At 33.7% G+C, this 21,978-nt stretch overlaps 1 protein-coding gene across 47 annotated transcripts in view; it reads right to left on the bottom strand.

The window, feature by feature from the left end:
• Positions 1 to 21,978, bottom strand: part of CLASP1 (cytoplasmic linker associated protein 1) — a 319,850-nt gene that overhangs the window by 124,476 nt on the left and 173,396 nt on the right. For all 47 annotated transcript variants that reach the window (XM_031959887.1, XM_031959906.1, XM_031959896.1 and 44 more), the window contains exons 9-13: positions 19,936 to 20,091; positions 15,134 to 15,207; positions 8,094 to 8,186; positions 4,704 to 4,849; positions 2,050 to 2,185 (exon numbers count right to left, since the gene is read on the bottom strand). In XM_031959887.1, the coding sequence (XP_031815747.1) occupies positions 2,050 to 2,185; positions 4,704 to 4,849; positions 8,094 to 8,186; positions 15,134 to 15,207; positions 19,936 to 20,091 (605 nt within the window). The remainder of the gene's footprint in view (positions 1 to 2,049; positions 2,186 to 4,703; positions 4,850 to 8,093; positions 8,187 to 15,133; positions 15,208 to 19,935; positions 20,092 to 21,978) is intronic.

Below are 21,978 nucleotides of genomic sequence, written 5' to 3'. Positions count from 1 at the left end.
ACATAAATAAACACCAAGATAAAATGATTTTTTATAAGGTTAGATTTTAATAGTTGAAATAGAACAGTTAGTTTGTATATAAAACATTTAAGATGTTTTCATATTAAAAAAAAAAAATCGTAGCCATCTATCAGCCATGTCATGTAAACTTGTAGTTTTAGTACTAAATAAGAATCTTCAATAGTTATACAATATTTATTTTTGAGACAAGAGCATAACTTTCTGGAATTGTTAGAGAGAACAAGTAAACACTATTGATTTCATTCCAAATGAAGATTGATAAAAAGATATGATTAAGTCTTCTAGCACAAAGGTTAAACAAATATGTATTTTGGGGGCCAAGGGTAATCTTAAAGTTATGGTAAAGGTAGTGAGCATGGTCTCAGAGTAGGTTGCTCTGAAGCAGGAATTCTTAAACCTTTTTCATACTATGGATCCCTCTGGAAGTATGATTATACCTATGGACCCTTTTAATATTTTTAAGTACATAATACAGTAAAACAAATCAGATTACAAAGGAAAATAATTACATTAAAGTTCTTTGTGTTCAGCCATTTACACCTCTCTTATGACCATATTTGGAGTTTTCTTGGCAGAGATACTGGAGTGGTTTGCCATTTCCTACTCTTGCTGATTTTACAGATGAGAAAAAAACTGAGGCAAACAGAGGTTAAGTGATTTGTCCAGAGTTCACACAGCTAGTATCTCTGAGGCCAGATCTGAACACGGGGAGATGAGTATTAACTCCAGATCTGGCACACTACATACTATACTAACTGCCCCATACTGAAACACAGATAATCAAAATATAAAAACAAGTTCATGTCATGGAAAAAATATCTTAGAAATTGAGGAGTTTTTTGTTTTGTTTTGAAGTTGGAATTATACTGTCACCTGACCATGGAAAATAGCTGATCAAAGTACACCTTTTCTTCTCTGAGTCAGATCTTTCCAATATATATTATCATTGGTTCATTTGAACATTTTCCAATATATTAAACATTCATATTTTTAAAAATCACAAAAAGTATCATGTCTTTTAATATTATCTGCAAGTGTGAAGTACTATACTATAGCTCCTCTCCAATGGTATTGATAAATAAAAAAAGAAATACAAAGTCCTAATGATGTTTATAGAGAGCATAAGACAGTCAAGTCAAAAGGTTACTTTTTGCAAGACCATTTTCTTGACATCTAAAAATTCTATAATAAAAATCCTAATAACAAAAGGAGACTGAAACTGAAGCACATTCAGGTAAATGGGAAGAGAAAGAAACATGAGGAAGAATTGATGGGACTGGGTTTAATACAAGAATCCTCTCAGGGGACAATGGGGGTAAGAGATTATGTATTCTTTTAAGATCCAACTCTAACACTCAGGAAATGCAGTCTTCTCCTGCATTCCATTTTTCCTCCTTTCCATGGGGAGTGAGAAAGGTAAATAAAATCCCACCCAAAGGAAAAGACAACTAGGATTAAACTAGCCAATGGAAGAAAACAATGATAAGAAGCAGCAGAGTACAGTGGGAAGATGATAGGATCTATTCCAAAAACACTCTCCTTCAAATCCCTGTTATGTCACATATAATTTGAATGATGTTGGACCAGTCATTTAACACTTGGGAACCTTAGTTTCCTCATCTAAAAAACAAGGGAGCTGAAAGAGATGACCTCTAAGGTCCCTTCTAAAAGTCAACAAAGTCAGAATTCCAACTCTGCCTCCATTACTTATTATCTGTGTGATCCTGAGTAAGTCCTTTTACCTTTCTCAGTGTCCTCATCTATAAAGACTATAACAGCATCTACCTCAGAGTATTGTTATGATAATCAAATGAGCGACTATATGTAAAGATTCTATGTTTAGATATCCAAAGAAGACACTCTTTGGTGACAAGTGAGATCTCTTTCCAAAAATGGAAGCTATTAAATAAACCGTCAGAAGACTACACCAAATGGGAACAACGAAATCACGAATGTCTCATTTTATTATCATCATCAACTAATATAGTCTGAGCTCTTACAACATACAAGACACTTAAACATACTTACTCGAATAATTAACCTAACAGCTACAACACCAGATGTGGCCATGATTTTGGCACTGTTTGGGATTAAATTAAAAATGGTTGGCATGATGGCTTCAGCTCCATGATCAAACTTGTTTCCCAGGACTGATGACAGATGCCTTTAAAAATAAAAAAAATAAAAATAAAAAAAGAGTGGGAAAGAGAAAAAAGATCAAGAGCTAGACTTGTGTCTTTTGTTTGGTATTTGTTGCAGCCATTACAATTAAGAAGATGAAGAAACAGCACAAAACAAAAGCATTGTAAATCTAAAAACTTCTTGTCCCTGTAACTTTAAAAACCTAACTTTTCCCAAATGACTTATTTTTATACCATCACCCACTCACCTTTTGAACACTGGGATATTTACTGTCTATACTTAATTTTCCAATATATTCTTCCCAATTCAATGACATTTATTTTTAAATAATTAAAAATTTAAGTTAATTTTCCTTGATTAATTCAATAAGTATTTATTAAACAACTACTATGTCCTATATATTATTCTGAATAGGGAATACAAAAGAAGGAAAATAGAAAGAGGAAAAAAAAAAGTTCCCTGTCCCAAATATGACTACATTGTATTTTGAAAACTGCCTTGACAATGAACCTTTCTAAAGGGAAATCTGAGGCTTAAGATACATACTACTCAACAGACACATATAATGTTATAAATTTAGAGCTAAAAGGGACCTCAGGGGTCATGTGATTCAAGTTCTCATTTTATAGATAAAGTAATTAAGGCACACTGAGGTAAGTGACTTAATTAGTGTTATATAAGTAGAGAATGAGAAGCAGAAACTAAACTCAGGTCCTCTGACCCTAAAATTCACTTATATCACTCTACTTCTATTAAGGTGATTATTCTAACAGGGAAGAACACACCATATCAGCCCCCTTATAGATCAAGATTCACTTTGTCTCACTTCCCTTTATCAATTTCCCAACCCTCTGCTATTTGTTCACAATGAGAAAGAACAAATGAAAAAATATATATGTGGAGTACCAATATATGAATAGAGATCCCATAGCTATACAATATTTTAACACATTTCCTTTTGATAAAAGTATAATTATAACATTATATAATATTAATAAGTATAATATGATAATTATAATAAAGTATGGTTATATGAGTATGGATTCAATATTACATATTATGTTCATTTCTAAATGAACACTTTTCTAAACTATTAGCTAATTCATTACAATTCTTTTGTGCCATAGTTGAAATTCTAAGTTAACTATGGATGTGAAGGACTAAATTAAAAAGCTCCAGGGCTGTTTATGGGTATTCAAAAAATGCCAAAATAATGTTTTCATCCAGTTCAGTTCAGAATGGTCTGAAATAATTTTTTTGTCATCTTTTAAAAATACTCTGCAATAAATAAAGGGGAAAGGGAAAAGTGGGTGCTATTAAAATTACCTTTTTACTACGGCATACAAAAAAAGAAAAAGAAAATTAAAAACTATACATATCTAGTAATTTTTCAAAAGATTTTCTTCTAATATATAATCTCAGTCTATAAATTTTATCAAAACTAAATATCCAAAGATAACACCTAATTTAGATCCTGAGGAAATTATTTACCACCAATGATATTATTATTCCAGCAGAATCTCTGTCTAACATCTATCCCACTTTTGCTACTCTCCTGTCACTAATTCTAAGCTAACGTAAAACAACAAATAAGTAAAGTATAGCGATGAGAAAGACAGGTATACACAGAAAAATGGATAATGAAAGGAATGGCAAAAGAAGGTTTTTTTGTTTCTTTTGGTGAGCTTACCAGATAGACCAATTTTTAAAAAAATGTAGGATTAGACATATCTTATCAAAGAAAACAGTATATATAAGACAGAATCTCTTTTGAAAGATAAGTAAATGATCTGTACTATGTTTTAGCATTTCAGGTACAAAATGAATCCAAACTTAAGTATTTAGCATAGTGTCTGAAACTATGGTAGGTGATTAATAAATGATTATTGATGGACAATTCTAACCAAGTTAAAAAACTCATTACAAGGGAACTATAGCTATCAGAGTTGAGATGTCATTTATACACACACACACACACACACACACACACACACACTCTCTCTCTCTCTCTCTCTCTCTCTCTCTCTTATATATATATTTTCCTTGGCTATATAAAAGTAAGAAAAAGTGATACTTTCCTACTATAATCTGTAAAACTATAATTTAAAGGTTATAGAGGACTCTAGCATGTAATTTGGTTACAAAAATAGAAGAGGAAACTACAAAATACATGTGAAATAAAAATATAATCATCATCATCTAAACTAATTAAATGTAACTAAGCAAAAAAATGACAAGGGAATTTTTGAATTTAACATGTATCCCAATTTATTAAAAATTCTAAAAACATCCCTTTATAGCTAACCTAAATCTTTCAGAACCTAGATCTTTCCACGAAATATCATAGAAATAACTACTTACATAAATATAATTGGATCAGGTAATACTTTATAACAACAGTGTGACTAATAAGAGTCTCAGGAATAGGTAAAGATTAAGCCATGCCCTATTTTGGAGATTCCACCAACTATATCCTATGGAATACTCTTACAAAATAAATTGGCGAAACATTTAAGAATCTGGAAGAATACAATTCTTACCCCAAAGTGATACAAGCTTCCCGGACAACTTGAGACCGCAGGTCTTTAGCAGATAATTTAAATGCTCCATCCAACAAACGTAAATGTTGAAAGAAATTATCATATTCAGCAGCTCCAGCCAAAAGTAATGACCGAATCTTTTTCAACTGGGAAGACAGATGATTTTTAATGGATATAAAAACTTCTCAAAACCAAATAAAATCTGCAATGAAAATAATTAATGGACATAGACTAGAAAATACTGAAAAAACTATTGACACAAGAATTCAGATAGTTAAATGTTAGTGGATATTAAAATTTCCAAATATTAAATAAGTTTAGAAAAAGGAGGATTCTAGAACCCCACGGGTAGCTAAGAGTCTACTACAACCCAAGAAAACACTTTCAGGACTGCTCTACATCTTACAATACAACATAAAAAATAACCAGGATTGTTATTTAGGGATAAATTAGATGTTTTAATTTTTTTCTCCACAAAGTAATTTAAAGAAGACAAATATCTATTGTCCTACCATTCTTTAACTGAAAGGAAAAGCTTTCAAATAACAGCAGGTAGAAATTATAATACCTTAGTGATCAATCATCTTTCAATAGCTTTGCTCAAGTAAAACACTGCCCTTCACCAATCCTGAACTCTATTTTGTCATCTAATTGCCTCAATTATGATATTTTTTTCCTTTTTTTACTGAGGCAATTGGGATTAAGTGACTTGCCCAGAGTCACACAGCTAGGAAGTGTTAAGTGTCTGAGATCACATTTGAACTCAGGTTCTCCTGACTTCAGGGCTGGTGCTCTATCCACTTACTTAATTACTTAATCTACTTTTCTTCACTGTCAAAAGTGGGGGAAAGATCTGACACAGAAGGGTACAGAAATCAAAAAGTAAACTTTGTAGGAAATGACTGCCACTATCACCTTGACTCTGCTTCCTATTTTCAATCTCTTCCTGTCTACTGGATTCTTTTTTGCTCCCTATAAACTTGTCCATGCCTCCCAAATTCTTAAAAAACAGTATCTTAATCTGACCATCCCTGCTACTGTCCTATATCTCTCTTCCTGTTCATGATCCTTAAAAAAAATCATCTACCAATAACTCCACTTATCTCATTTTCTTCTAAAAACTTCAGCAGTATGACTTCTACCCTCATTCAACTGGAACTGTCCACTTAATGAACAAATTTAATGGCCTTTTCATATCCTTGATCTTCACTGGTCACACTGCCATGGTGCTGCTCTTCCCTCTTCTGCTTATCATCTTTTTGTTTGATTCTTCCTTCTCAGTCATCTTTTCTGGTTCTTGACCTAATCACAGGAACCCTAAAGTCCTATCTTAAACCACCTGTGTTCACTCTATGCTGTTTTTCTTTATCTCATCTGTTATCATGAGGTTAAACCATCACTTATTTCAATTATGACCACACAGATGGACTTATGGATATATAGATCATTATCTAAATAATGATAGTTAACATTTACAGAGCACCAATTATGTGCCACACATACTATGATAAGCACTTTTACAAATATTATCCTGTTTTGAGCCTCACAACTCCAAAAGGTAGGTGCTATTATTATCCCCATTTTACAGGAGGAAACTGAGGAAAACAGAGATTAAGTGACTTGTCTAGGGTCTCACAGCTATTAAGTATCTGAGGCTGGATTTGAAATCAACTACGCCTGATTCTAGATCTGGCACTCCATCTACTGTGTCACCTACCTGCCTCAACTATATGGTATACACATATATTTTGCATATTCTAAATGTATGTTAGTATCTGTATCTATTGCTACAACAATATTTGGAAAATATATCTAGAATGTGTTCATACAGACAGTTAGGGTGTGTGTGTGTGTGTGTGTGTGTGTGTATATACACACATACCCACCCTGGAATGTGTCTACATGTGTGTATATATCAATATGTATTATACAAAATACCTTCTTACAAACATACACATGCATTGTACTACTATGTGTGTGTATATGTGTGTGTGTGTGTGTGTGTATATATACACACACACACACACATACGTATATACAGGTATATATGTATATATACAGATATATATGTGTGTGTGTGTATATATATATATAATACACATCCAGCTCTAGTCTTTCTACAGAATTATAGTAGCACTTTTCTGATTTCTTCTTGTATTATTCTCAAATGGATGTCTTAAAAGCAGCTCAAATTCAATAAGTCCAAAACAGATTTAACTCCACTTCCTTGCTAAAAACCTACTCTTCTTTCAAACTTCCCTGTGATTGTTGGAGGAAATCACAGTGCCATACCTGATTGCTCAATCTTAATCACCCCATTTATTTAATTAATTGCCAAATCATATTGTTCCTATTTCAAAACATTCCCTGCATATATCCCCATCTCCTTCTTTCCACCTTTATAATCACAACCTAGTTCAGGTTATCATCACTTCTCACTTGGACCACTACACAAGCATTCTAATTCATCTCCTTGGCTTGAGATTTCTCCTACTTCAATCTATTCTTCAATTAACTTCCAAAGGGATTTTCCTAAAGCATAGATCTGAACATGTCAACTCCCCCTACTTAATGAGCTGCACTGGCTCTCTATGATTTACAGGATCAAATATAAACTGTTTCTGACATAGAAAGCTTTTCATAACAAGAATCCTTTCTACCATTCTAGCCTTTCTATATCCTACTCTTTCTCTAAATATGCTAAAACTCAACTAAGTTGGCCCACTTGGAGTTCCTTGACATGACACTCCATCTCCAGTCTCTGTTCATGCAGGATTTGACCTTCCCCTTATCTCCAACACAAAGTTTCCCTAGATCTCTTCAAGACATTGCTTAAACATCATTTGTTTTTTTTTTGCCAGACCAAGCTTCTAATTAAAACATTATATTTTCATACTTTCATCACATGAATTTTGTATGTACCTACATATTTACATGATGTTTTATCCATTAGATTGTGAGCTCTTTGAGAGCAGGATCTATTTCTGTTTTTTTAACTATTCTTTGGATGTTTAGCACTAAACACTGAGTGTGGCACATAATAACTGTTTACTAAAAATCTGTTAACTCACTGACTGGAAGAAGAAATGAAATTGGGGAATATACACTAAAAGTCTTGATTTGCATTAAGGTTACAGAAAAATGATAATAATACACACAACATTATAATGTAATATGTATTTTTGCATTTATTTAAGAGATGAAAACATTAATACACCACACACACACACACACACACACACAACAGAAACATCATTCCTACTTACCATAGTAATTTATAGTGAAATAGCTATTAATCAACCTTTGTTAGATACAGTCTATTTTTAATAATGGAAAAGTTTAATGAATGGCCATAATTAAAAAGCAATTATATCAAATCTAAAAGCTTACAGCTGTTACTCTCTGTTCCCAGTCATGTTTGTCATCAGATAAGATTTCTCTAATTTTATTTATAGATTCTTCGAGATCTCGACTGGAATAAATCTGTAAATTTAAAAAAAGTATGATCAATCTATAAAATTATTTACATAACAAAACAAAGCTTATCTTTCAAATGCATCAAATCTAGAACATGCAAAAGGTATGAATGACATAAAAATTATTATTTTTTAAAAAGGCAAGTAGTAAAGAAAGCAATATGAGGTAGAATGATGTGATAGGTGCCATTAAACTGCATGTATATACTTGTTAAGTTTTTTTGGCCTTGTCATAATTCTTGCCAGACAACTTTACACAAAATTTAACAAGTTCCTGGTTGCATAATTAGCAGAAAAAATAATTCTGCTTTAATACATTCTATGGTGCTTATGATCAGGAATTGAGTTTACTCCAATATTCTATAGATCTATGATTCCACAAGCATAGTTTCTTCAATAATGCAGATCATATGCAATGTGTGATTGCCCATGAAGCTTTCAGTCAAATGTTCCCATAAGTTTACCAAAAGTCTCAACCTACATAATGGGGCCTTCCTGGAATTCTTTTGACATTGTGAAGATATCAATGAAGAAAAATGGTTCCACAGTTAACCCTCAATCTTGTCACATAATCAGCCCAGCTTTTTAAAAATCATATATTTCTTCAATAATATATTTTAATCCACTTATCCTGCAGAATTCCTTGTTTGAAATATGATACAGCACACTTAAACCCACCAGACATCTCTCTATTAAAATATCATGGTGATACCGAACTTCAAAAGTCTTTGGTTTTGAATAATGAAAGGGTTCAGTTTCCAAACATCACTAGAAAAAAATATTGGAGAAGATGGCAGAGAAAAGCCAGGAAGGAGCTTGAGCCCTCCCCAGTATCTCTCAAAACAAATGTTAAATCAAGACTCTAAATCAATTCCAGAATGACAGGATACATCAAAAAAAAAATGGAGTGAAACAAACTGCCAACCCAGAAAACTTAGAAAAACTACAGGAAAGATCTGTCTCATTTGGGTAAAAAGGGAGTGTAACCCAGCACTGGTGGTATTCAAGAAAGCCAGCAGGAAGCTCTTAGCCACAGCACATATCAGTAACAAGACCCAGTGATGCAGAAAAATTGCTAGCTCTAGAATCACCAGCACAATAGACACAACTGGGTTAGCCCACCTCATGGCAATGGGCAAGCAGCTAGCTCCAGAAATCTGAAGCAAAAATTAAGTGACCAGGTCCTTGGCCCCGAGGGTAAAAAGCTTGGGACAATGTCCCTGGTACTCCAGAAGAGAACTTCCAAGTCTGAAAGTCAGCAAATAGGTTAGAAAATGTGCAAAAGAAAAAATAATAAATAGAAAAAAATAGAACTGAGCAAGTAGAAGCTAATGGTTTTATAAGACATTAAGAATCAAACAAAAATAAAAGAATGGGAAAAAAAAAAGGAAATATAAAATACCTCATTGGAAAAGTAACTGATCTGGAAAACGGATCCAGGAAAAATAATTTAAGAAATACTGGACTGGGGCAGCTAGATGGTATAGTGGATAGAGAGCAATAGTTCTGAAGTCAGGAGGACATGAAGTCAAATCCAGCCACATACACTTACTACCTCCTAGCTGTGTGACCCTGGGCAAGTCACTTAACCCCAATTGTCTCAGGGCAAAAAAAAAAAAAAAGAATTATTGGACTACCTGAAAGTCATGCTCAAAAAAGAGAGAGAGAGAGAAAGAAAGAGAAGGAACGAAAGCACGCATGAGTCTGGACAGCATTTTTCAAGAAATCATCTAAAATAAATTTCCATGATATCCCAGAACAAAAGTTTAAAATAGTAATTGAAAGAATCTATCAATCATCTCCTGAAAATTCTTGTAGGCAATCAGAAAGAAACAATTCAAATGTCAAACAGTCAGAGTCTGGATCACAAAGGATTTAGCAGTTCCTGCATTAAATAATTGGATGGTTTGGAATATAATACTCTAGAAGGCAAAAGAACTTGGATTATAACTAAGAGTTAACTACTGAACAAAATTAAGCATAATTTTTCAGAGGGGAAAACATGGATATTAAAGGAAACTGAGAATTTTCAAACTTTTCTGATGAAAAGAGCTAAATAGAAAACTTGACCTTCAAATACAAGACACAAGAGAAGGAAATGGGAAAGAAAAAAACAAACAAACATGCTATTCAATAAAAAAAATGTTGGGGATTAGAAAGGTGGAGCTTTACATTTTAGGCAGAAACCAAGAGACTTTGTTTTAAAAAAAATTCTGCAGTTTCTCAAAAGCAATTCAACCCACTCTCATCTTATTGGGAGATTCTAGGCCCAGATGATCAATAAGCAGTTTAGAAGGGAAGCTCAGCAACACCTGGTTGACAACTTTTATTGATGAATTCTTCAGCCATGGAAACTCTTGAAACAAAATGTATTGTTATCATCAACAATACTAATTTGTCTCAACTTTTCAAATATATTTTTCCTATCTCACTTTCATTTTATTTTCATACATAATCAATTGCTAGTAAGAAGCCTAATGACTCATTACATAAAGTACTTGTCCTTAAGGAGTTCACAATCCATGTGGAGGGAAAAAGCATTTACAAATAAATAAATAAATAAATATATGTATGTATGTATGTATATAGCATCATTAACTGCAGATATAAGGAACACAGGAAAAAGACAATATAGAAATTTGGAGAATGAAAACTTATTTGTGGGAGAGGTGATAAACTGATGGGCAGAAGAAGCATATCTTTATAAAATTGATGAGGAAAATAACTCATAGGCAACTCAACAAATTGGCTATTGAAAGATCTGGAATATAAACTCACCTTAATTCCAAAAATACTTATTAAACTCTTAATGCTGGGAAGCAACCAAGTTTATATAAGACAGTTTTTGACCTCAGGTAGTTAATATCTACTAGATAGATATGATACACAAATAATAAAAAAGATAAAAGGTTAAATCTTTAAGAGAGATACAAAATACCTGAAACCTGGAGAGAGAGAAAAGGCTGATAAGAATTATAGAGGTAGTAGGGCTGGAGTTAATTACTATGGAAGACTACTTAATGGTGCAAATAACATTTAAGAGAGGATTTCAAGGACAAATGGGAATTCAATAGGAAAAAGAAAAGTACAAACATTCTAGTTATCAAGAGTAGTATAAGCAATAGCACAGGCTTGGATGAGCCCTGGACATATATAAGCAAGTGATAACAATCTCTTTTGGCTGAAGGACAGACTCCATGGAAAGAAGTAGTATGTATGGTATGACCTCAGAAAAGTAGAAAAGTTCCTGATTATGTCTAAGTGGCATCTTTGATGCCAAAGTGAATGAATGAAACTAAGCAAGCAACAGAGAAACAATAAAGGGTTTTTGAGGAGGTACTACCATATTTATGAATCAGAAAAATTAGCTGGTCAGCCATATGAAAGATAAATGAACTGAGAAGAGAGAGTGAAGACTTTTCTAAAAGACCATTTAAGGGCTAAATTTGTCAAGATATTCAGTCTGTAGCAGATTGGAGGCAGCAACCGGCTGAACTCTGAACATTCCCCTCCAAACAACTTTAAGATAATGTTCAAGACTTCTTGGAGTGGAGCCAAGATGGTAGAGTAAAGTCAGGAGGCTGCTTGAGCTCTCCCAGTTTCCCCTCAAAAACCACATGAAATCAAGTCTCAGAACAGCCAAGAGAATGAAATCACTCTCCAGCTCAAGACAGACTGGAAGGACTTCAAGAAAGGTCAGTTTCACTTAGGTCAAAGGTGGGTTCAGCCCAGGTCGGACAGACTCTGGGAAAGTTGGTGAAAGGGTCTTAATCACAGTAAATCAGCAACTAACACTGTGGGTCCTGGCTCAGTAGAGGACACAGCAGTGGGGGCAGCCTCCAGCAGCAAACTCTGGGAAATCTGCTATGAGCAAAACACCAACCACAAAGAGGCACTATGCTCAAAGCCAAAGCTCAGAGCTGCAGAGGAACTATGGGGGCTCAATCTTAAAAGTCACAAAAGAGAAAATACTAAAAGAGAAAGAAAATGAGAAAAAAATAGAAAAATCACAGAAAGCTACTATGGCAATAGGGAAGACCAGAATACCAACTCAGACAAGGACGAAATGTCCACAAAGGATATCTCAAAGAATGATATGAATTGGTCTTAAGCCCAAAGAGATTCTTGGAAGTACTCATAAAAGACTTTAAAAGGCAAATAAGAGAGACAGAAGAAAAAAAGCGAGAAAAGAAATGAGAGGTATGCAAGCTTAGAAAAGGAAGGCAATTCCTTAAAAAAATACAATTGGCCAAATGCACCAAAAAAGAAAAACTAACCAAAAAAAATCTCATTTAAGAAAACACCATCTTGAAAAGTAAAAGTAATCAAGAGGAAAAAGCGATAACAAAAGCTAAATGAAGAAATTCACACATTAAAAACCAGAATGGGGCAAATGGAAGCTAATAACTCTATGAGACATCAGGAATCAGTCAAACTAAAAGGAATGAAAAAATGGAAGAAAATATAAAATACCTTACTGGAAAAACAGATGATCTAGAAAATAGATCCAGAAGAGAAATTTAAAATTATTGGGTCTACCTAAAGGGCATGACAAAAAAAAAAAGGGTCTGGATAACACTCTTCAAGAAATCATCAAGGAAAATTGCCCTGATATACTAGAAACAGAGGGAAAAATATCCCTTGAAAGAACCCATCAATCACCTCTGGAAAGAGATTCCACAAGGAAAACCTAAAGGAACATTGTTGCAATATTCCAGAACTATAACCTCAAGTCAAAAATACTGCAAGCTGCTAGACAAAAGCATTTCAAGAATCAAGGATCTGGCAGTATCTACAATAAATGATCAAAGGGCCTGGAATAGCATATTCTGAAAGAATTCCAACAAAGGACCAAGAATTTACCAAGAATTAACTACCTGACAAAATATGAACATCATCTTTCAGGAGATGTATCTTCAGTGAGTAAAGAAACTTCTAAAATAATGCTCAAATAATATTTTGGAGCAGAAGAATCAGCAGAAAGCCAGGGTGAGACATTTTTCTACTTAAGAAAACTCAGGAGATTGACAAGAGATGTCCCTGATACTGGGGTGGATTCCTATCTGGACCTACCAGCAGTTTCCAGGAACTTGCAAACCAGAGATAAGAGAGTTGGACAATTGGTCAGAAAGAGGGTTAAAGGGAACTTTTACTGACAAGACAGCAGGCACCAACTGGTAATTCTACTGCCCACAAATAGTTCTGGGTCCTCATTACAGGGTGAGGTGAATGCTGGTGGTCACTCACAAGGAAGCAAAGTTCTCAGTTCCAAAGCAAAGCGGTGTATTAGCCTTATAGCTGCAGAGGACCAGAGACATGTTCTGGGTAAAGACCAGAGCACAGAGCAGGAGAGCAGAAACTCACACTTCTCTCATCACATCACTTAGGAAGCATCAAAAACTTGTAAATTCCCCCAAACTAGCTCTGAAAACGGTAGAATAAAAGCCCCTAAAGAATGGGACAGTAGCTTCCCAACCTCAGATAAGTAGAGTACAACTTTAACATAAAATTCAAAGGCAACACATTGATTAGTAAAATAAACAAACTAAACTAAACTACTAAAAATGAGAATTGGCCAAACAGAAAAGGAGGCACAAAATCTTTTTCCCCCCCATATTGGATTTTCTTTTTTTTTTTTTTTTATAATAACTTTTTATTGACAGAAATCATGCCAGGATAATTTTTTTTACAACATTATCCCTTGCACTCACTTCTGTTCCGATTTTTTCCCTCTCTCCCCCCTCCACCCCCTCCCCTAGATGGCAAGCAGTCCTATATATGTTGAATATGTCACAGTATATCCTAGGTACAATATATGTGTGCAGAACCAAACAATTCTCTTGTTGCACAGGGAGAATTGGATTCAGAAGGTAAAAATAACCCAGGAAAAAAAACAAAAATGCAAACAGTTTACATTCATTTCCCAGTGTTCTTTCTTTGGGTGTAGCTACTTCTGTCCATCCTTGATCAATTGAAACTGAATTAGGTCTCTTTGTCAAAGAAATCCACTTCTATCAGAATACATCTTTATACAGTATCGTTGTTGAAGTATATAAGGATCTCCTGGTTCTGCTCAATTCACTTGGCATCAGTTCATGTAAGTCTCTCCAAGCCTCTCTGTATTCATCCTGCTGGTCATTTCTTACAGAACAATAATATTCCATAACATTCATATACCACAATTTACCCAACCATTCTCCAACTGATGGGCATCCATTCATTTTCCAGTTTCTAGCCACTACAAACAGAGCTGAGGCACAAAATCTTACTGAAGAAAAGAATTCCTTAAAATTTAAAGCTGGGTAAATGAAAGCTAATGACTCCCCTGAGACATTAAAAAAATAATAAAAACAATAAAAATAAAAATGTCAATCTCCCAAATTTTAGTCCCAAATTCTTTCCATTAGACTTTACTATAATGTAAGAGACACAAAACAGATTAAGCTTAATTTCAGTCTTTGAATATTAACCAGGAATCCAAAACTTTTCAGAATACTTTCAAGTTAATATGCAACATCCCTCAAAACACAGGTGTACAAGCTTGTGTATATACAACAACACTGCTTCCCATGGTTTAAGAATATTCTTTTCTCATGAAAAAACTGGGCTCTTATTTCAAATTTCATCATATGGTTTCTCTTGTGCTATGAATTTCCAAAAATCCTTGCTTTTGGTATAGAATCACCACCATCTTATTGCTCCCAGAATGTCCCACTTTCACTTTTACATTTTCTTCTAATTCTGAATTTTAGGATCTTCATTTGATTTTTGGGTCTACCTAAGCTTTTTGCTCTTCTTGCAATTTCTTGCAGTACTTCTATAAAAGTTATGGAGTATGATTTGTTGAGGAAAAAAAAGGGGGGGAGAGCTGCTAAATCAAAGATTTTAAGAGAAGAAAAAAGAAATTAAGAATTCTGAGAACAAATGAACCTTTTATTAAACATTGCTACTCACTTGTACTACTGGTACATCATCAAATGCTTTAATGAAGTCCTCTTCATCAACAGCACCAGCTCCTTCTTTTGCAGCTAACAGAGAGAAAAACTATTGTAACAACCAAAAAATAAACTAGTGTCTATAAAATAGGATTTAAACATCTAAAACCACATTGAGAAGAAAGATGTGATTTTTTTTAAATGTATGTATTATAAATCAAAGATATAATGAACAATATTTTCCTTTGACATCAAGGCACAATCCAACAAAACAAGGTGGTTGCAATAAAACTGGACAATGCTGTACTTCTGCCTAAAAATAGAATATCTGATTAAGCTATGTAAGTTTGGGCTTCAACAGCCTCAATTCATCTACAATTACATTAATATTCAAACAATGAGAACTACCAAGACTAAATACAAAACATCACTTCAGAAGAAAATCAGATTCTTATTGGTCTAGGATCTCAAGTCAAAAAAAAAAAAAATTAGCAATAAAAGTCTGCCAATGAATCACATCAGTGTTCTTTCAAGTTTTAAATTATGAGACAGATGTTTAATTATTAATGATCTTAATATTTTCAGTTTCCCAAGGATTTGTGAGAACTGTTTAAACTTTCATTTACAAAAAGCCCCAGATGAGCAGACCCCAAGTAAAACAGCAATTGTGCATTAATCTTTTCAGAGCTTTTTTTGTTTCATGTCTGATGCCTTCCTTTGTGGACCAATTATTTATTTTTGAAATTTCAGTGTTTAATCAAGAGCAATGCTTTCAAATTTTGATTCATCCTTACATATAGTTTTTGCAAGTCATTACAGGACCAGAATCTCAGTGTTAAATCAAAATCCTAAATCCTTACAGCTTTCAGTATTAAGATTTATAGAAATTAAGGGATTTGCAAAATTCACAAATACTTAATGGAAGAGGCAAAATTTAAGTCAAGTTTCTTTTTATTCTTGGCCAACAAATACTTTATTTCCTTGCTAAAAGAGATACATGACTGCCAAAGTCAATGTCAGTTTATAATAGAGGTCAATTGGTAACATGTTTCTTTTCTTAAATAGCTTTTTATTTTTCCAAATGCATGCAAAGATAGTTTAACATTCACCTTTGCAAAACCTTGTGTTCCAAAATTTCCCCCCTCACTCCTCCCCACTGCCACTCATAACAAGCAATCCAATATAGGTTAAACATGTTCAATTCTTCTAAACATATTTCCATAATTAGATTAAAAATAAAATTAAATCAGATTAAAAGGTGGAAGGAAAAAAATACAAGGGAAAAAAAAAAACTCAAGCAAACAAATAACAACAACAAAATGCTATGCTTTGATGCACATTCAGTCTATATAGTTCTCTCTCTGGATGCAGATGACTTTTTCTATCCCAAGTCTATGGGAATTGTCTTGAATCACCCTCATTGTTGAAAAGTCAAGTCCTTCACAATTGATCATCACAAAATCATCTTGTTGCTGTGTACAATTTCTCTTGGTTCTACTCACTTTACTGAGTATCAGTTCATTTAAGTCTTTCCAGGCTTTTTTTGAAATGAGCCTGCTCATCTAAATCTAAGTTTCTTGACGACTAGAATTTCTTCTAGTTTACCATACTTCCTATGACATCTACAATTAAAGTGGAAACAACAGAAACAACAGAAAAGCAAATAAACAATCCTGTCCCAACTGAGTTCTGGGGGGGGAAGGGGGGGGAGAAAAAAAAAGTAAAGAATGATGAAAGTTGTAGTATGAGGAGTAAAAGATAGGAGTGGAATTTTAATGTAGATGGAAAAGAATTCAGATGATCTGTCAATATATTATCAAGGGATTCTTGTTTCCAAACCTACTGCTGTCACAAAAATGCTATTCTATGCTATTATTAAATATAATTTGTATTGTTTGTTAGCCTTTCAAAGTTAATAATGCCCTAAAATTGGTGTCCTTTTATATACTAAACTTAGAACTGGTACTTTGTTAATTTTTTTCAGCAGTGGGCATCAATGCTTCCTTTGCAGCAGGTGTTAACTGGCCACTGAGAATCAATTAGGTTGAAAGCCAAGTAGCTAGAAAAACAATACAAAACTCATTTCTGCTAAAGGAGTTAACTAAATTTTGTTATACCTCTCATCAAATGTTGTGTACATTATTAGTCAGGAATATTATACAGATTATTTTTGCTTTTTTCTCTGTTGTAAAGAAGGTGATATTGATATCTATAAATTACTATTACTATAAATTACTATTAAAGCTTTTTGTATGAGGAAATAATAATTTATTCCCCATACAAAAAGCTTTAATAAAACAACTTTAAAAATGAATGAAGACAAGAATTTACTTGGAGGAAAGTCAAGATCTGATGATTTGTTGTCTAGCTTTTGAGGAAAAAAGGAGAATGGAGACCAACTTTTAGAATAAATGAGATCCCAAAACTCAAAACTTTTTGCAGAATTTAGGTTCAATCTATAAATTTCAATAAAGTTAGACCACACAAGACATCATAGCAGTCATTATGAAGAGAGGCCTAGATCTCTGGGTATTTATAAAACCCCAGCAGGCATAAAGTATTTATTTCTCCCAGGTTATTCTCAAAAAGGTATTAAGAGCAATGGATAAGTCATCTAACTTTCTGTGCCTCAGTTTCTCCACCTGTAAAATGAATGGATTAGAAAAGAGTAAACTGCACCTATTGCACCAGTAAAAGACTTAAGAGAAGGAAAAAAACAAAGACAATAATTTTTACATTTTTATTTTATTCCCCTTAAAGGGCCTAGCACAATTTAAAATTTATTTAATTTTTTAAAAATTATCAAATATTTTTCCCCCTCTTTCCCAGTCTACTAGGGAAAAAATGAAAGGAAATAAAAATAACAACAACAAATATGAAGTCAAAAAAAAAAAGCAAATTTCCCATGCTGACCGTGTTCAAAACACGTCTCATCAGGCATAATTTGTTCATCAACCTCTCTGTTAGAAGATGGGTAGCATTATTTATCATCAGTCTTTTGCAATCATGGCTGATAACTGCATTGGATCAAATTTCTTAAGTCTTCCAAACTGGGTTAGTTTTTGTTCTTGTTTTTGTTGTTACTGAGAACTACCAAGAGTAAATCTAAACAGCAAAAGAAGCTTCAACTGTTTCATGGAAATACTTGAACCATCCTTGCACTATTCCTTCTCTGTTCCGTCAGGTCTCTACCTGATCTGAACCAGAGTTTCATACAGAGATCCATGATTTTACTTTGTCTTGCTGTTGTCTATTATGACTGGCCTCTTAGAGAAGTATATTCCTCTAATTAATCTAGTTAACCCTAATAAAACACATTAATACCCAAGGGGACACACCCTTCTTTCTTTTGTATTTCAGTATTCTCTAGGAGGAAGAACACAACTGGCATAATTAGGGCAGAATAGATCTATCCCCTATATCTGGTATAATGGGTTATAGAATAGTCTACCCCCTAAGAATAAATTGGTCTCCTTATTCTATTCGCCTTATTCTTCATCAATTCATGTAAGTTTTTCCAGGTTTTTCTGAAATGACTTCTTTCATCATTTCTTACAGCACAACAGTATTCCAATTCCAGCACAATTTGTTCAGCCATTATTTAATCATTTTATTTACTTTCAAATTTCAAAAGATCTCATGATCTCATTAGTCTACATGAGAATTCTACCCATCTTTGCACATCACAATGCTCCAAATTTCATTTGACTATTGGTGGGTCAATGATAAAGTTCCTGAGAGGGGTATTATGGAAAGATAACTGGATGTGGTGTCATTTTCTAAATATGAATTATTATTAAATACATTTCTCTAATACTTTTCTACTGCATCTATTGCTTTTTGCTTAGAAGAAGGAAATGGTGAAAGTATTGGGTCTAGTTCAGACTTCATAAAATTCTCCTAACAAAAAGTCTGCATTAAAGATAGACTGTCAGCCCATTTCTGCCTTTGAGTTTATAAACCCCTGAAGTTGAAAAACATGTTTTTGATAATAGCAGTTTTTAAAGCTTTAACAGGACAAGACAGAGGAAAGCTGGGTATAAGAATAGTTAGCTGAAAAACATACATAAATAAAGTTAGAATCTCTTGGAATCAGAGGCTGTATATTCAAAAGGTTGTACAGAAAGGGCAAGGAGGGAGAACTAAAAATATTTAAAATTGAGTATCTCAAGACTGGGAAGGAAGACCTTACCTTATTTCTGGCTATCAAATAAAAAACAAGTATTATGGGTGGAGAAGGGGAGGAAGAGGTAGAGAGACCAGTACATGACACAGTGGATAATGTTCCAAGTCTGGAATCAAGAAGACTTCTCAGCCTGAATTCAAATCTGGCCTCAAAAACTAGTTGACTAATCCTAGGCAAGTCACTCAACCTGGTTTGCCTCAGTTCCTCATCTGTAAAATGAGCTAAAGAAGAAAATGGCAAAGCACCCCTATATCTTTACCAAGAAACTCTAAATAGGGTCATAAAAAAGCTGATCTTGACTGACATGACTGAACAACAAGCAGTATGGGAGGGACCCTTTAGGTACAAAGAGATGGCTACATTTTCATGGGAGGGGTGTGGGTGTGTGTGGGGGTGTGAACAAAAAGTAAAATTTAGACATAAAATCAGAAGAATATATAACCAAAGAGTCTCAAATCTATAGTGATATAATCCAATGCAATTATATACCTAAAGCCTCCCCAAAATTAATTCATTAAACACAAGTGACAATTTACTTCAGATAACTAATACAACTTCTAATGGATGGAAGGAGGTAAAATAACTAACCACAATTTTCACTATTTTATTCCAAACATAGAAAACTCAATACTCACCAGAAGACTTAGATCCCAGGGCAACAGGTCCAATACGGCGAGTGGTTCCCATTGCAATGTTTCTTCGTGAGCTTGGGGGGGCCTTTGAAGATGTAGAAGAGCTGGCTGAAGGAGGCCTGTTCCCATCCACAGAGTCTTCATCATCAAAATTTTTATCTGAAGAGAATAGGGAAAATTTTAAAAATGTAAAAACTAAGTATTTTCTAAATGAAATTTGAAGTAACAAATAGAGAATTGACACTTTGCTGATAAGGCAAGCAGTGTCTACAGTGGCCAAGTTTGAGTCAGAAAAACTGCATTTACTTCCAGCTCTTCTACTTACTGGACTGTATGGCAAGACACAACTCATTTAACCATTTCCCATCTGTCAAAGGTGAAAAACAATTTTATTTACTTCTCATTTCATGGGCTTGTGGGGGTGGGGTGGGTGATAAGCCTTACAGTAGTGTATCAATGAGTGTTTAGATGAAAATGTTAACTAAAACAAGGAAGCTGAAGATGAAATACTAGATTTAGATACAAGCTTACTAGGCTTGGATTTAGCAAGGATTATTTAGTAAAGAATAAGAGAAACTCAGGTTCATCCAAATTTTTTCTTCTCAGATTCTGAGCTTAAATTTTCAGGAGCCTATTTAAATTTATAAGAATCAAAGAGACACCAGATACAAGTTAAAATATGCAAAATATTTATGCATTGTGCACTTAGAAACACCTAACAAAATCCAATCAGAAGCAATTGTCATGGTTTGAATGCAGGCTCTGCCCTGGCATAAGTATGGGTGACTCATTTAACCTCAGTGGATTTGTGGTTCCTTTATCTGTAAAGTGAGGAGATTGAACTACCACACATCCAAGGTTCCTTCTAGATTTAATTCTTGAATCCTGTGAAATTAAATAATCAACTCAGTAAAAATACATATGGAAATCAACTAGTTATTAAGCTGACTGAATCAGACACACAGTAATAGTTAATGTGCCAATATATATATATAAACAGCCTGGGGTGAGATGTCCATGTCACTTGCTGTTTCAGATGAAAAATTTCCTTAATGTAATGGTTCAGTAAAATGCCCTGGAGAACTGTCCAATGATAGATAATCAGTGAACTCAATTTATCATCTGATGATTATATTTTTAGAACACACACTTTAAAAAGAGGCCCCTTAAGGGTATAGGCTTTCTTGCGTAGTTACAGGAGAGGAAAAATAACTCCAAATTTTCTTTCATCAACTCTTATCTATAGATTCTTTAAAGGCTCCCTTTTCAGCAAATATCTTGACCTAAAACAAACCCAATCTATCAGCAGACATGTCATTACAAGTCAATTTGGGGCAAAAGTGAAAAAAGAGTAATTGTTAATAAGTGTTAAAATTTTAATCCAATCTTTCTTTCAAAGTTTTTAAAGAGACTTCCTTTGTTGTATTATTAGCTAACTTATTTAAAAAGCATTTTTATTCTTTAAAATATAGAAGCCGTTATGTGGCATAGAGGGACATATCCGAGATTCAAATGTGACCTCAGACAATACCTGTATGATCTTAGGAAAGTCATTAGGAAACTTCTGCCTGCCTCAATTGCAAAATGGAATATATATCAAATTCTTAAGTTGGGAGGATCAAATAATTTTTAAATTTAAAAAAAATTTTTATTAAAGCTTTTCATTTTCAAAATATATACACAGATAATTTTCAACATTCACCCTTGCAAAACCTTGTGTTCCAATATATGTTAAACATGTGCAATTCTTCACACATATTTCCACAATTATGCTGCACAAGAAAAATTAGATTAAAAAGGAAAAAAATGAGCAAGAAAACAAAATGCAAGCAAGCAAGAAAAAAAAGAGTGAAAATACCATGCTGTGATCCACACTCAGTTCCCACAAATCCTCTTCCTGGAGAGGAACTGAAGTTAGGTGTTTTACTGTTGTCAATAATATTATAACTAGCAGCTTGACTTTCCTTATTTGAATCCCTTTTTCCTCTTAAATGGCTCTCTTCATCACAAGACCACTGAAACTAGTCTGAATCATTTCATAGGATA

The sequence above is a fragment of the Sarcophilus harrisii genome, chromosome 3, assembly GCF_902635505.1.
Source record: "Sarcophilus harrisii chromosome 3, mSarHar1.11, whole genome shotgun sequence".
Lineage (NCBI taxonomy): Eukaryota > Metazoa > Chordata > Mammalia > Dasyuromorphia > Dasyuridae > Sarcophilus > Sarcophilus harrisii.
The sequence above is the reverse complement of the archived record's forward strand: the minus strand, read 5'-3'. Positions and strand labels throughout refer to the sequence as shown.